The sequence below is a fragment of the Erinaceus europaeus genome, chromosome 5 (assembly GCF_950295315.1).
Source record: "Erinaceus europaeus chromosome 5, mEriEur2.1, whole genome shotgun sequence".
Lineage (NCBI taxonomy): Eukaryota > Metazoa > Chordata > Mammalia > Eulipotyphla > Erinaceidae > Erinaceus > Erinaceus europaeus.
In genome coordinates this window covers 59805748-59822739 of record NC_080166.1, presented here as the reverse complement: position 1 = coordinate 59822739, position 16992 = coordinate 59805748, and the positions used below count along the sequence as shown (strand labels likewise).

The 16992-nt window shown below is 41.1% G+C and overlaps 1 protein-coding gene and 1 long non-coding RNA gene across 4 annotated transcripts in view; one reads left to right on the top strand and one right to left on the bottom strand.

Moving 5' to 3' along the window:
* The window catches only part of LOC132538615 (uncharacterized), a 720469-nt gene that overhangs the window by 406083 nt on the left and 297394 nt on the right, over positions 1–16992 (top strand). The gene's annotated exons all lie outside the window — the stretch shown is intronic.
* Positions 1–16992, bottom strand: part of OTOGL (otogelin like) — a 188069-nt gene that overhangs the window by 71082 nt on the left and 99995 nt on the right. For both annotated transcript variants that reach the window (XM_007525648.2, XM_007525649.2), the window contains exons 29-33: positions 14143–14259; positions 9307–9463; positions 6322–6348; positions 4681–4848; positions 1034–1312 (exon numbers count right to left, since the gene is read on the bottom strand). In XM_007525648.2, coding sequence (XP_007525710.2) covers positions 1034–1312; positions 4681–4848; positions 6322–6348; positions 9307–9463; positions 14143–14259 — 748 coding nt within the window. The remainder of the gene's footprint in view (positions 1–1033; positions 1313–4680; positions 4849–6321; positions 6349–9306; positions 9464–14142; positions 14260–16992) is intronic.

The window sequence follows — 16992 nt, the reverse complement described above, 5'->3', positions numbered from 1 at the left end:
TTTTACTGACAATATTGGAACGCATCAGTTGGTGTCAGTGACGGGTACAGGGTTATTGGGGCAGAGGGAGCTGATAAAGGAAAGGTTCCCAGATTTTAGGAACTCCAGATGGATTTGTCTCTTATATTCTGATAATTCCATTGGCTGCCACTGTTGAAAGTTCAAGTGGTGTGTGTAGGTCCAGTTCTAAGAGTCAGAGTAAGGTGGAAAGGAGTTATGAAGACCAACTTCTACATACCAGCTGCAGCCTTTACAGACTGTAGTCTATTGCAGTTTACTGGGGTCTCAGAAGGGAGAAGGAAGGGGAACTATGGGGTAGGGAAGGAGCTAAATCCCTGTGGTAGAGCTGGAGGAGAGTGTGCTGGAGGGTGAAATGGAGGAGGTGGGGGCCCAGCGGTAAGTACCAGGTTAAGCACACATAGTGCTAAGTGCAAGGACTGGGATCTGGGTTCCAACCTCAAGCTCCCCACCTGCTGGGGGGGAGTACTTCACAAGCAGTAAAGCAAGTCTGCAGGTGTCTCTCTCCCTCTCTATCTCCCCCTCTCAATTTCTCTCTGTGCTATCCAATATAATGGGAAAAAAATGGCCGCCAGGAACAGTGGATTCATAGTCCAGGCACTGAGCCCTAGCCATAACCCTGGAGGCAAAAACAAACAAAAAAGAAAAAAGAAAGAAGAAATGGAAGGAGGTACAGTGTCTTGAGCAAATGAGAAGTGCCATTGTGACAATATTCCTGTCCATCAACATTCCCTCAATAAAGTCACACTGGAGTTGGTGGGGGGAAGGATACCTTTCAAGTAAACTAAAATAAAATTATGTAGAATGCTGGAGACCATGCCAGTGATACTTGTTAAGCTTACCCCATTCAGGTGGAGGACCAGGGGCTTGAACCTGGGTCCTTGTGCACCTTAATGCATGTACTTAACCAAGTGTGCCATTGCCTGGCCTCCCAGAGATACTTTTTCTCACAGAAGCACAGTCTATCTTTTTATAAGTTGTCTGTTCTATTTTTTGAAGATCTCAGGAAACATACCTTCTATGCTGAAGCTACTGGAATGTTTAAATTCTTCAGAATCATCATATTTGGATGCTTTCACACTCGAATCCGTGAAAACGATGAAAAAGCCTTTCTTGTTGTATAACTCAAATGCACTGTAACCAGGAATCCAGAGGCCCTGGTGGTGGAAAAATGTGGCCCGCTGGTGAAAGACAGAATTGGCCTGCCATTGTTCCAAGCTGAGAGTGTTATCGTTGCGGACACAGAGGAAGTAGTTTGGTCTTTCGGCAGATTCCAGGGAAACCAGAGCCAGTGCTGTAAATACAGAGAAACACGAGTCTGACAACAGGCTGGGTTCTCTTGAGAAGACAAATCTTTACCACTGGCACTGTAAAAAGTGCTTGAAATAGAGGAGTACGTAATTGCTGTGCATTACCTCTGTCAACCTCAACAATTTCAGGAATGAGTTATAAGCTCCCTGAAAAAAAACACTAGCATTAGGGGGCTGGGTGGTGGTGCCCATAGTACTAAGCGCAAGGACCTAAGAAAGAGTCTTGTTTCAAGCCCCCACGTCCCCCACTTTCAGGGTGGGTTGCTTCACAAGTAGCGAAGCAGAGTTACAAGTATCTGTCTTTCTCTCTCCTTCTCTGTCTGCCTCTTCCCTTTCAATTTCTCTGTCCTATCCAAAAAATTAAAAAAATGGTCACAGGAGCAGTGGATTTGTACTGAGCCCCAGTGATAACCCTAGAGACAAAAAAAAAAAAAAAAAAAAAGAAGAAAGAAAAATTAGCATTTAGTGCAGTGACAGTCCAAATATTCAATGGTTGGTGAATTATAATTTTTAGGTAACATCACTATTAGGGAAATAGGGAGAAATGCCATCTCAAAAATACCAGAATGGGCCGAGGTAGATAGCAGGCTTCAAAGTCCCAGGTTCAATGCCTCACACCACCATCAGCCAGAGCTGAGCAGTGTTCTGGTAAAAAAAAATTAATCAGTCATCATCATCATACTAATAAATTAGCAGAATGAACAATTTCATACAAATAAGTACCTGAATATCTAGTTGGCCTGTGAGCTTTAGCCTTTCAAACGCACAGTCTACAAATATGTCCATAGTACAATAGAAACAGAACTAGAAGAACAAAGAAATAGGCCAAGATAGTCATGTCACTGCATTTTAATATGAATGAGTTCATCATAAGCTGAGGTTCTTCCAAGTGAATCATTCTGAGTTAAGAACATCATTGTAATTTCCCAGTCGATCACAGGGCTAATGATCACAGAAATGTACCATCTTTTTGTTATGTGCTTTAAAAGTGTTCTTTATATTTGCAAAGCCTATAAGATAAAAGTTGTTTTAGTGTGGTCCGGGAGGTGGCACAGTGATAAAGCTTTGGACTCTCAAGCATGAGGCCCTGAGTTCGATATCCGGCAGCACATGTGCCAAGAGTGATGTCTGGTTCTTTCTCTCTCCTCCTGTCTTTCTCATAAATAAATAAAATCTTTTTTAAAAAGTTGTTTTACTTAAGATTTTTGCCTTGAGTTTCCCAGGATAATGATTTCTTCGTGTAAATTAGGTAATATTATTCTCTTGAAATATTATATTAAATTATAAAACGAGGAGCATGCTCAAATCTAAAATCTATTCTGATCTGTTATTTCTTTACTGTGAATAAACGCTTGCTGACACCTCTGCTGAGCAAGGGAAGGTGCAAAGAATAAAAGAAATATTTTGTAGAAGAAAAATCTTTTCATAGAAAAGTCCATCTATATATAAAGCTAACAAAAACCTCTAACTATGGTGGGTATTTTCGCAGGTCAAAATGAATGACAGGAATTCTTTTAGCAAGACAAAAGTGATTTACTCTAACTGGAGCTCTGAGATGTTTGTTTCTTGGAGCTAGTGAAAACTGTCAGATCTAGTTGTTCAATGAATGTTTCCCAAGTACATATAATACAGTGTGAATGGCTCAGAGCAGGAACAGTATAGCCTGAGCATCACCAGACCAGAGAAGAACACTAGCCACTAGATGCCATGGGGATGTGACCAGGAGAGACACAAAGATACACATCTGGGGTCTGACACCAAGACAGAGAAGGTCACATAAGATAAATGGACTTAGTCAAGACTGCCAAGATTATTTTTTTTAATTATTTTTAAATTTTTCTGTATTGGATAGTGACAGCTAGAAGTCGAGGGGAGGGGAGAGACAGAGAGGGAGAGAGACAGAGAGACACCTGCAGCCCTGCTTCCTTGTGCACCTGGGTCCTTGTGCAGTGTCATGTACATGCTTAACCAGGTGCCCCACCATCTTGCCCCACCAAGATTCTGTTTTATGCTTTTCATATTTAACTTATTTTTTGTAAAAGGTTTTATTTATTTATTAATGAGAAGGATAGGAAGAGAGAGAGAAAGAACCAGATATCACTCTGGTACATGTGCTGCCGGGGATCGAACTCAGGACCTCATGCTTGAGAGCCCAATGCTTAATCCACTGCGCCACCTCCCAGACCATCATATTTATCTTCTTTCTTATCAAATAACAAGTTGTTTTATTTCAATTGAGCATTAAAATCCTTCAAGTGTTGTCTATATTTTCCTGGGAAAAAAATTGTTCCTAGATTTATATGACTGTAAGGCATTTCTAGGACTAAAAAAATTCAAATAATTGAAATCCAATGTATATATAACAACAGATAAAGAAACTGTTTTATATACAAGGTAAATATGTAATCATCTCACAGTTTCATATTTTATATTCTCCTCTTTTTTTTTTCCCGCTTGCTTTTCTTCATCATAGGGGCTTTACCACTCCAGCCAACTTTTTCTCAGATAGAAACAGAGAGTTATGGGAATAGCATAATGGTTCTGCAAAAGACTTTCCTACCTCAGGCACCAAGTTCCCAGGTTCAGTCCCCAGGATCACCATAAGCCAGAGCTGAGCAGTGCTTTGATAAAAATATATAGAGGGGGTTGAGTGGTGGTGCACCTGGTTGAGCACACATATTACAATGCACAAGGACCCAAGTTCAATCCCCCAGTCCCCACCGGCAGGGGGAAAGTTTCATGAGTGTTGAAGAGGGCAGAAGGTATCTCTGTCTTTCTCCCTCTCTATTTCCCACTTCCACCTTGATTTCTGGCTGTCTTTATTCAATAAATAAAGATAATACAAATTATTTTTAAATAAGTAAATAAAGGTGGACAGAGAGAGAAACAGAGAGAAAAACAGTGCTGTGGGGCTGGACTCAGACCTCACTCAGTCTTGTCCATGACAAAGAGAGAATATTATCCAAGTGAGCTATGTCATATGACCCAAATTAAATTCTTTTAAAAAAATATTATATATTTATTTATATTATAGAATAGAGACAGAGAGAAATTGAGACGGGAGAGCAAGACAGGGAGAGAGACAGAGAGACACCTGCAGCCCTGCTTCACTACTTGTGAAGCTTTCCCCTGAAGGTGGGGAACGGGGGATTGAACCTGGGTCCTTGAGCATTGTAATGTGAATGCTTAACCAGGTGCACCACCGCCTGCCCCCCTAAATTACATTCCTTAAGTCACATTGGAAAAATGCCATTACTATGTCAGGCTCACAGCCAATATTTATTACCTGAAGAATAATTTCTTTAATGAATGGAAAATAAAATGATTACATTCAGTTGCCAGTTGTACTTACATGATGCCTTATCTTTGAAAAGGCCTGGAGTAATCATAAAAATAAAAAATAAATTGCCATGAACAGCACTTCTTGGTAAAGAGAAAATACTCCGACTGGTCACGTTGGCCCCCAGAACAAGGCCACTGTGCCCATAACTCGCCAGCATGAAGGGTCCTTCTCCAAGCTCTAGTGGAATGCAAAAAAAGAGAAGAAGAGATGGCATGTCAAGTCACTATTTTTTTTTTTTTGCCTCCAGGGTTATTGCTGGGGCTCAGTGCCTGCACCATGAATCCACCGCTCCTAGAGGCCGTTTTCCCCCCTTTTGTTGCCCTTGTTGTTGTAGCCTCGTTTTGGTTATTATTGCTATTGTTGATGTCGTTCGTTGTTGGATAGGGCAGAGAGAAATGGAGAGAGGAGGGGAAAACAGAGAAGGGGAGAGAAAGGCAGACGCCTGCAGACCTGCTTCACTGCCTGTGAAGCAACTCGCCTGCAGGTGGGGAGCCGGGTCTCCAATCGGGATTCTCACGCTTGGTCCTTGGGCTTTGCACCACGTGCGCATAACCCGCTACGCTACCTACCGACCCCCTCAAGCCACCATTTTAATAACAAAAATATAACTGAAAAAATGCACTCGGTGATTAAACAGACATCACTAATAAGATAACTGAACTCTTTCCAAAAACAGCTGACCATATTTGGGCTATCCGATTATAAAACACACACAGAAATCAGCAGACACAGAGGTGCATACACATGTCTAAGAGTGCTGGGTAGAAGAGTGCTGGAAGTCTGCACCTCGGATCTTCTCACTTTTCTAAATACATTTGTCTAGGGGCTGGGTGGGCGGTGGCACATCCGGTCAAATGCACACAGTACACAGTGCAAGGACCCATGCAAGGATCCGGGTTCAAGTCCCCTGGCTCCCTTCCTGCGGGAGGGGGGGGGGTGTCGCTTACAAGTGGTGCAGTAGGTCTGCAGGTGTCTCTGTTTCTCTCCCTCCTCTCTCAATTTCTCTCTGTCCTATCCAAAAAAAATTTTTAAAGGCCCTGGGAGCAGTGGATTCACAGTGCAGGCACTGAGCCCCCACAGTAACCCTGGAGGCATATATATAATTTCTTACACTACTATTCAAAGATTTTAACCCACTCACAGTATCAAATCACTGGTGTCTACCTCCTCTTGATTTATGTCTAGTAGTCCTGTATGATACCAGGGGTTGAACCCAGGGTTCCATGCCTGGGAAGCATGCATCTTGGTGATTATGTCATCTCCCAGACTCCACTAATTTATTTCTTTGTATTCTAACACAAAACCCAGCTTTGAATCATGTCTACACTTATGTCCCATAGTAAGAAAGATGTGTTCGCCATATCTTTTGTTCTCTTTTGCTACCTATTTAGAGTAGTTTTGTAGACATTCAAACCGCTAGGAACATAGCTACCCACTCTTGTAACCTAGAGAATGAATTTTAGCAAAATGTTTAGATTAATTTAGATTAATTTTAGAAAGAGAAGGCTGTCATGAAGTTATACAGTAAAGTATGAGCAAGTCAGACATCATTCCAAATACAAGTTGTCTAAAAGCTTAATTTATTAATATTAATAAATTGTTAATATTACTTAATATTACTGTGATGTTCCTTACATAAATGTCACATACCTTCATTATAATATTCACAATCAAGTGCTAAAAGAAAAAAGAAAAACAGTATTAAACTACATAAGAATCTGACCACTAATCTGAAAGCATGTAAGATATGACCACATGCTTACATAAAGTGGTGTAGAACAACATCATACTTTGGAAACCACAAGGAAGAGTATTTAATAATAGCGTATATGGGCTGACAAGATAGCTCACTTGGACAGTGAGCTTGTCTTGTTAGAAGTAATATCCATGTTAAAACCCAGCCTCTAGCACAGTGAAGGAAGCTTCAGGGTCATGGAGCCAGCCAGCCTGCCTTCCTTCCTCCCTTCCTTCCTTCCTTCCTTCCTTCCTTCCTTCCTTCCTTCCTTCCTTCCTTCGTTCCTTCCTTTGTTTTCCTTCTTTCCTTCCTCTTTCTTTCCTTCCTTTCTCTCTTATTTCTTCCTTCCTTTCTCTTCCTTCCTTTCTTTCTTTTTCTTTCTTTCTTTCTTTCTTTCTTTCTTTCTTTCTTTCTTTCTTTCTTTCTTTCTTTGTTTTTCTTCTTTTTTTTTTTTGCCTCCAGGGTTATTACTGGGGCTCAGTGCCTGCACCATGAATCCACTGTTCCTAGAGGCCATTTTTCCCCCTTTTGTCGCCCTTGTTGTAACCTTGTTGTGGTTATTATTGCTATTTTTGATGTTGTTCGTTGTTGGATAGGACAGAGAGGAATGGAGAGAGGGAGACAGAAAGACAGACACCTGCAGACCTGCTTCACTGCCTGTGAAGCGACTCCCCTGCAGATGGGGAGCCGGGGCCTCGAACTGGGATCCTTATGCTCGTCCTTGTGCTTTGCTTCACTTGTACTTAATGCACTGTACTACCGCCCAACTCCCTCTTTCTTTCTTTTTCTCTCTTCCTTCCATCCTTTCTCCCTTCCTTCCTTTCTTTCTTTCTTTCTTTCTTTCTTTCTTTCTTTCTTTCTTTCTTCCTTTCTTCCAATGCCATCAGGGGTATTGCTGGGTATAGGTTCTGGCACTACAAATCCACTGCTCTAGGTGGCCTTTTTTTTTTTTTTTTCTTAATTTTTTTCTGTCTATTTATTTAAATAGAACAGAGAAACTCAGAGAGTAGGAGATGATAGAGAGGAAGAGAAAAAGATAGATGCCTGAAGATCTGCTTCACTGCTTGTGAAGTGACCCTCCTGCAGGTGAGGAGCAAGAGCTGGAACCTAGACTCCACTGAGTGTACCCCACCCCCTCTCTGTCTTTCTACCTTAAAAAGTTGGCATGAGGGACCGGACAATGCACAAGGACCCGGGTTTGAGTCCCCAGTCCCCACCTGCAGAAGGAAAGCTTTGCGAGTAGTGAAGCAATGTTGCTGGTGTCTCTCTGTCTCTCCCTCTCTATCACCCCCTTCCCTCTAGATTTCTGGCTGTCTCTATCCAATAAATAAATAAATATAATAATAAAAAAAAGTTGGCATGAAGCAGTGAAGCTCCAGTGATGACCAAACAGAAAGGTAGAAGGAAAAAGAGAAAGAAAAAAAGAGAAGAATGTGCTGCAGTTAATTAAGGTGTATATGCTAATTTTCTATGTAGGCCAACATAGGTGGCGGTTTAGAAATGGCAGCAGGATTTGATGCAATCCAATTCTCTTCAGATGACTTATCAATGGCACATCAAAGGGACAGTTCAGTGTGTTCAGTATGAAAGCAAAATCAAAACACGATTTTAAAACTTCTATTTCTCCATGACATTTTATTTATGTTTAAATAAATGTTAATTGATATAATCAGTGAAAGGAAAAATAAAGAAGTGTGAACAAGAGGTGGAGTGACGTTTTGTCATCTACTTTGCTCTCTGGAGAGACAGAAAGGGTCAAGTTGAATTTTAGAGCTATCAAAATGGGACCAGGCATCCTATAAAAAAATCAAATAAAGATGATCTTTCTATTAATCACAGTGATGAAATGTCATAATCATAAAGTGAGGGGATTTATGAGCAATCTCTCTCTACCCTATGGTTTTGTTAATTTATCCTTTCTTAAATAAAAATAAATTTAAAAAAAGAAAGACAAAGATGTACAGCTTAAATGTTACAGCGACAACTGTCAAACACAAAATTGAGAAGCTTACCTCTGTTTAGAATGTTTTTGTTTTATTATTTATTTACTTATTATTGGATGGCGACAGAGAGACATTGAGAGGGGTGGGGGAGAGAGAGAAAGAGGGAGAGAGAGACAGAGGGACACCTGCGCCCTTCTTCACTATTCCATTCCTGAAGCTTTCCCTCATACAGGTGGGAACCAGGGGTTTGAACCTGGGTCCTTGCACACTGTAATCTGAATGCTTAACCAGCTGTGCCACCATCTAGCCTCCCCTGAAAAGTTTATCTCATATTTTTCTTTTTAATAAACCCATATGTAATGCTGCAGTCTACTGGCACTAAAGGAACATAAAAGCAAGTTGTCTGAAAATATAGATAATTCTGTCTCCATGAATTCATCAGTACAGGTTCTCAGCTAAAGCAATAGGGGTTTCTTCCTTCCTCCCTCCCTCCCTCTCTTTCTTTCTTTCTTTCTTTCTTTCTTTCTTTCTTTCTCTTTCTTTCTTTCTTTCTTTTTTCCTTCCTTCCTTCCTTCCTCCCTCCCTCCCTCCCTCTCTCTCTTTCTTTCTCTTTCTTTCCTTCTTTCTTTCTTTCTCTCTTTCTTTCTTTCTTTTATTGCCTCCAGGGTTATTGCTGGGGCTTGGTCCCTGCACCACGAATCCACTACTTCTGGCAGCCATTTTTCCCATTTTGTTGCCCTTATTATTGTTTTCTTGCTATCGTTGTTATTATTATTATTGTGGTTATTGCTATTGTTGTTTTTTGATAGGACAGAGAGAAACTGAGAGAGAGGGGGAAGACAGAGAGGGAGAGAGAAAGATAGACACCAGCAGACCTGCTTCACTGCTTGTGAAGCGACTAGGGGTCTCTTTCTAAGACGCCCCACCTAGTGACTCTGCTCTAAGCAGACAACTCACAGCAGACGGTGGGTGCCCGCCAGTGTACTGCGACCCCTTCCTGACAGCACTTGTGTGCATATGCGGCCACGCTGGTGCACAGGCACTCACAATCTCCGCCCAGATTACAGTTGCATGTGTCCTCGTGGCAATTTTTGGCAAATGAAGTAACATCAATCTGAAAATTAAGTGGGCACGAATTACTATCAAAAGTTACAAGCCAGAACTGGTCAGCTCACAGTCATTCCAGATAATGCACCAGCAGACTTTAGATGTTGGTATCAGCCACTTCACACTGCCATCTAGAGAGAGACATGTCAAAATCTCATACTTCTGCTAACTGTAAACCCTATTGATCTCTGCCCTAATCCAGCTTTCTGGTCCTATTCTCTACTCTGACCCCATCTTCCCAGACAACACTTTCAGTCCATCTGCAGGTTAGCTATGGGGCTCAGGGAAGAATGACTAAAGTCATGGGCCACTGGGAACATGCCTCAAATAGACTTCCTAGCTTCTTCCCACACTAAGACTCCTAATCTCATCTGCTCTATTCTTCCCTTGGGATTCCTGTTTATTAAACAATTTCTCCTGCCTTATATCTTATCACCTTTTCAGCCATCAAGTTGCAGATGCTACCATGATGCTTTCCTGACTTCCAGGACAGACAACCTCACCAATGTGTCCTGGAAACTCACTTACCCAAACCCCTGCCCCACAGGGAAAGATACAAACAGGCTGGGGGTATGAATTCACCTGCCAACATCCATGTCTAGTGGAGAAGCAATTACAGAAGCCAGAACTCCCACCTTTTGCACCCCATAAAAATCTTTGGTCTTTACTCCCAGAGGGATAAAGAATAGGGAAACTTCCAATGGAAAGAATGGGACATGGAACTTTGGCAGTGGCAACTGTATGGAATTGTACCCCTGTTATCTTACAATTACTAAAACCCTAGTAAAACATCTCACATTTCTGTACTTCCAAATGGAGAAAGAATTAGACAACAAGGTAAATCATCATCAGAGAGGGCACTGGGGACCCCACACCAGGTGACTGTGGAGACCCTAAGTTGGTGGTGGAAGTGTTATAGAGATACTGACCACAGGAAAAGGAGGAATTGTACTCATGTGACAACCACTACTTTGTAGACCATTATTTCCTAAATATGTCAATAAACTAGCAAAATTGTAGGATTAGCAAGTGTACTTTTGATATTACAAAATAGCATGATTATTATGAAGGACAGAGCTTCATTCCTATTGTATTGACAAGATATTCAGTGAGTATTCTGCTTTCTTTTTTATTGAACTCTCAAAACATTTGGATTTCTTTATTTATTTCCTCTTTGACCCAGTAGTTATTAAGTAGGGTACTGTTGTTCATTTTGGAACTTTACTAATCTTTTGTTTATTGCTAAGTGTTAGTTTAATTCCACTGTGGTCGGAGAAGATGATTACGATGATTTCAATGCTCTTGAATTTGCTGTTGCTGTTATTGTGGCTTAACATATGGTCTATCCTTGAGAATAGCTATTTGGACTTGAGTAGAATATGTATTCCAGTTTCTTGGGGTGAATGGCTCTGAAAATGTCCAATAGTTCTAGTTTATCTATCTCCTCATTTAGCTCACTCATTTCTTCATTGATTTTCTGCCTGAATGATCTGTCAAGATGAGAGAGTGGGGTATTGAAGTCCCCTACTATTACTGTGTTGCCTTTAATATATTGCTGTAGCTCTTTTAGTAGACGTTTGATGTATTTAGATAGCTTCTCATTGGATGCATAGATGTTCATAATTGTTAACTACTCTTGGTTGACTGATCCTCTGAGCATTAAGTAATGTCTATTGTATATTTTTAAATTTTATTTATTTTAAAGTTTATCATGTCATATATGAGAATAGCTAGCTGTTCCTGCCCTTTTTGGGGGTCCATTTGTTTATATGATAGTTTTCCATCCTTTCACTTTGAGTCTGTTTGTCTTGTTGAGTTAGGTGGGTTTCCTGTAGAAAGCATATTGTTGGGTTGTGTTTCCTGATCCACTTTCCTACTCTGTGCCTTTTAATAGGTGAATTCAGGCCATTGACATTTATGGATATCATAGATCGAAGATATTTTAATGCCATTATTGTAGTTTTTAGAGTGTTCTGATATCTGGCATGTTTATGGTGGTCTGACTGTTTATAGGAGACCTTTCAGAACTTCTTTCAGGGCAGGCTTGGTGATAGTTGACTCTTTCAACTGTTGCTTGTCTGAGAAGGGTTTTATACCTCCATCTAGTCTGAATGACAGTCTAGCAGGACACAATAGTCTTGGTTGAAAGTATTTCTCACTGAGCACTTGATAGATATCTTGCCATTCTTTTCTGGCCTGTAGTGTTTGTGTGGAGAAATCTGCTGCTAATCTTATGGGTTCTCCTCTGTAGGTGACTATTTGTTTTTCTCTTGCAGCCTTCAGGATGCTTCTTTATCCTTATTCCTTTCCATTCTAAATATGATGTGTCTTGGTATCTTTGAGTTTGGGTTTATTCTGTTTGGGATCCTCTGGGCTTCTTGAAGCTTTATGTCTTTTATGTTGTCTAGACTAGAGAAGTTCTCAGTTACTATGTCCTGAAGAATGATTTCTTCCCCTCCCTCTCTTTCTTCCTCTGGTAAGTCAATAATGTGTATATTACTTCTTTTGAAGTCATCCCATAGGTCTTTGTTGTTGTTTTCAGTATCTCTTAATCTCTTTTTGAGATCTCTTACTTCTTTTTTAGTTGTCTGTAATTCATCCTCGTTCTTGCTAATTCTGTCTTCAGACTCATTTATTCCATTCTCTCTCTCTTCTGCTGTTTTCTGGAGTTCATCTATTTTGTTCCCCTGTTCTGATACTTTTAGCTTGTTCAGCTAGTTGTGTTCTTAGCTCAGCTATTTCAGCATTCAGCTCTCTAATAACCTTGAGATAATTAGTGTTTTCTTCCAGAGTCTCACTTGTTTCTGCATTTCTGATGACAATTCTTTCAAACTCTTTACTAACTCCTGTGACTATCTCCTTAACAAGCGTTTGGATGTTGACCTCACTATTTTGTGGTTCACCCTTTGTGGGACTTTTAGCTGGATTCTTGTCCTGGTTCATTTCTCCAATATTTCTTCTTGTTGGTTTAACCATTTTATATTGTATGTTATGAGGTCCCTGTCTGAGTACTTTTCAAATTACTGATCACTCTTGCCTGGATTGACTTGTGTCTGAGTAAGGTACTTAAATAGTTTACAGTTGTGGAAATTAACAGTTGTTTCAATATTATTTTAATCCCTGAGTTGGAGCACAGAGGCTGTTAAAAAGCCTCTTTTGTTCTTTTTCTTCCCAGTAGGCTATAGGAGCCTGAGGGTTTTTAAACTATAAGTAGGCTTCTTAGCTTAATCACTCACTCCTGACCAAGAGCTAAAGCAGGTGGCAGAGAAATAGCACAGTGGTTATGCAAAAAGACTCTCACATCTCAAGGATCCAAAGCTCCAGGCTTAATTCAACTTCTCTGTCAAGCCAGGCAGCACTGCTGGGCCCTGTGAGTTTCTAAACAAGTCCCTTTTATAGTCTGTAGGTTCTGAGGCAATTATTCACCATGTTCTCATCAGGAGAACAATGTGGAAAAGCTCCCACTATACAGCCCCACTTCTAGGCCACTGAGGTGTAGATCTTCTCCTGAGTTTCCTGGTCAGTTCTCTGTTCCCATATGTCAGCAAGGGGCCACTAGGGAAAGAGAAAGGCAGGCTGGGAGTATGGATCGACCTGTCAATGCCCATGTTCAGCAGGGAAGCAATTATAGATGCCAGACCTTTTACCTTCTGCATCCCACCATGATCCTGGGTCCATGCTCCCAGAGGGTTAAATAACAGGAAAGCTCTCAGGGGAGGGGATGGGATAGGGAGATCTGGTGGTGTGAATTATGTGAAGTTGTACCCCTCTTATCCTATGGCTTTGTCAATGTTTCCTTTTAATAAATAAAAAATTAAGATAAATAAATAATGCTTAAAAAGGAAATAGTAGGGTGAGGGTAGATAGCATAATAGTTATGCAAAGAGACCTCATGCCTGAGGCTCCAAGGTCCCAAGTTCAATCCTCCACACCACCATAAACCAGAGCTGAGCAGTGCTCTGGTTAAAAAAAAAAAAAAAGAAAAGAAATTAGAAAAAAGTAAGCATTCTAATGGGAAAAGATAGCTTTTCCCATGTTTGCTTCCTTAGCATCCAAATAAATGTAAAAAAAAAAAAAAAGAGTGAGGGGAGAGCTTGAATTTAGAACACAAAACAGGAAGTTTCCTAGAGAAGGGCTTGGGCAGACAAATAGGAGACAAAAGAGCATGAAGAAAGACAAAAAGAAAAGATGGGAGGAGGGACAGTGCAGTGGCACACCGGGTTAAGAGCGCATAATACTAAATGCAAGGACTTGTGCAAAGATACGGGTTCAAGTCCCCAGCCCAGAGAAAATGGTTCATGAGCTGTGAAGCCAGCCTGCAATTATCTAGTTTTCTTTACCTCTTTCTTCCCCTCCCCTCAATTTTTTCCCTGTCCTATCCAATAAAATGGAAAAAATGGCCAAAAAATTATTATTATTTAAATTTAAATGTTTCATAAACTTGGAGAGAGCATACTGTGTACACAGGTAAGCTATCTTACAAAGAGAGTGTGAGGGGGAAAAGGAAATGAGCTACATGCGTCACTGCTGGTGAACAAAACTTAAAACCGCCAGATTTGAATTCCTCCCAATGATTAGGAAACATGTCTGAAAGACAGAGGCTGAATCCTTTGCTTTACTCACATCTAGAGCGTACATACAGTCCAACCAGTTGCAATTGGAAAGTTGAACAGGAAAGTCATTTACCACATTGCGACAGGGAGCAAAGACATCACTGTAGAGAATGGAACACTCTTTCTTGGCATAAGGAAACTTGTTCTGGTGGGCCTCACAGGGCTTAAATGGTTCACTCGGACTTTCACACTGTAGGGGGGGAAAGTTAAAGTAAAAAGATTTAATTTTTAAAATTATTTTTCAATATTTATTTTTTTATTGTAGAGATAGCCAAAAACTGAGAGGGAAGGGGAAGATAGAGAGGGAGAGACAGAGAGACACTCACAGCCCTGCTTCACCACTCATAAAGTTTTCCCCCTGCAGGTAGAGACTGGGGACTCAAACCTATGCCCTTGTGCACTGTAACAAGTGTGCTCAACAGGTGAGCCACCACCAAGCCCCAAAGAAGTTTTTTTTTAATTTTTAAAAATATTTATTTATTCCCTTTTGTTGTCCTTTTTTTGTAGTTATTAGTGTTATTGTTATTGATGTCGCTGTGTTGGATAGGACAGAGAGAAATGGAGAGAAGAGGGGAAGACAGAAAGGGGGAAAGAAAGATAGACACCTGCAGACCTGCTTCACCACCTGTGAAGTGACTCCTCTACAGGTGGAGAGTCGGGCTCGAACCGGGATCCTTCTGCTGGTCCTTGTGCCACGTGCGCTTAACTTGCTGCGCTACTACCCGACTCCCCCAGGGAAGATTTTTTTAGAGGGGTAGTTTCTGAAACTGAGACTAGAGTCACCTAAGATGATCCTGTCCACTACAATAAGATCTGTTATGTTCTTATCTCTATTTTAGACACTATTTCCCTTAAGTTTCTGAGCTCAGCTGACTCTGTGCTAATACTTTTTTTTTTTTTAATTTTGGTGCTAGAACTTAAACATGAGGCTCTGCCACCTGTGTTCAACCAGTGAGCTGCCCTACAAGGCCTGTTTTTGTGATGAGGGACTCAGTAGATGCAGAGTGCAGAATGCTGTTCCACAGCCCATGAAGTTCTGCTCTCTTTGTCTTTGCTCCTCTCCTGTCAGGGATGGAACCCAGGGCCTCACACATGCAAGACAGGCATCCTACTGCTGAACTACTCTGATGCCTCCTAAGCATGTGTTCTTTACCAAGTCTCCCACTGACATATTTTTCTCCTTGAATTGTTAGTGCCTCCTAACTGTTATTCTTTTTATTTGTGTAGTTACTATTTTTAATTTTTAAAGTATTTTTGTTATCTTTATTTATTGGATAGAAACAGCCAGAAATGGAGAGGAAGGGGGAGACAGAGAGGAAGAAAGGGCATTGGGCAGTGGTACACCTGGTTAAGCACACATTACAGTGCACAAGGACCCAGGTTCAAGCCCCTAGTCCCCAACTGCAGGAGGAAAGTGTCACGAATAGTGAAGCAGGGCTACAGGTGTCTCTCTGTCTCTCTCATTCTCTATCTTCCCCTACTCTCTCAATTTTGCTCTGTCTCTATCCATTATTAAATAAATATATATATATACATATTATTTTCCTTTATTGGGAGATTAATGTTTTACATTTGACAGTGAATGCAATAGTTTGTACATGCATAACATTTCTCAGTTTTCCACATAACAATACAACCCCCACTAGGTCCTCTCTCATCCTTTTCCAGGACTTGTACTCTACCCCCACCCCCACCCACCCCAGAGTCTTTATAAAAATATTATTACAGCCTTTAGGTTCATGATTAGTCAACAATTTGTTTGGCTTTATATGTTAACTCTTCTTTCGGCCACCAGGTCCCAGATGCTACTGTGATGCTAACCGGACTTTCCTGGGCAGAAGACCTCACCATGTGTCCTGGAGCTCCGTTTCCCCAGAGCCCCACCCCACTAGGGAAAGAGAGAGACAGGCTGGGAGTATGGATCGACCAGTCGATGCCTATGTTCAGCAGGGAAGCAATTACAGAAGCCAGACCTTCCACCTTCTGCACCCCACAATAACCTTGGGTCCCAGAGGGTTAAAGAATAGGAAAACTATCAAGGGAACAGGTGGGATACAGAGTTTTGGTGGTGGGAACTGTGGAATTGTACTTATCCTATGGTTTGTCCTATGGTTTTTGTCAGTGTTTCCTTTTTTATAAATAAAAATTATTTTTAAAAAAGACATTATGAGTAGAACTCCATATATAGTGTTTCTATCTCTCTAATCTCACTCTCATTAAATTTTAAAAAATTGAATATATATATATATACTATGTATAAAAAGGAAACACTGATAAAACCATAGGATAAGAGGGATACAACTCCACACAATTCCCATCACCAGAACTAAAAACAAATAAAAATAAAGTTTGAAAAATGAGGGGAGAGAGAGAGAGACCGATGACCTGAACCACTGCTTCACGCCTCATGAAGTTTTCCCTCTGTAGGTGAAGTAGGTGCTTGAACCTGGATCCTTGCACACTGTAATGTGTGCACTTAACCAAGTGTGCCACCACCTGTCCTCTGTGGTTTTTTTTTTTCATTCTGTTTTGTTGTCTGGCTGTTTGTTTTACAGCTCTAATGTATGGCCACAACTCCTCTCACATGTACCTCGACACAGAGAGAGAGAGAGAGAGAGAGAGAGGGAGAAGAAGAAGAAGAGAGAGGAGAGAGAGAGGAGAGAGAGAGAGAGGAGAGAGAGGAGAGAGAGGAGAGAGAGAGGAGAGAAGGGGGAGAGAGAGGAGAGAGAGAGGAGAGAGAGGAGAGAGAGATAGGAGAGAGAGAGGAGAGAGGAGAGAGAGAGAGAAGAGAGAGAGGAGAGAGAGAAGAGAAAGGAGAGAGAGGAGAGAGAGAGGAGAGAGGGGAGAGAGAGGAGAGAGAGGAGAGAGGAGAGAGAGAGGAGAAGAGAGAGAGAGGAAAGAGAGGAGAGAGAGAGGAGAGAGG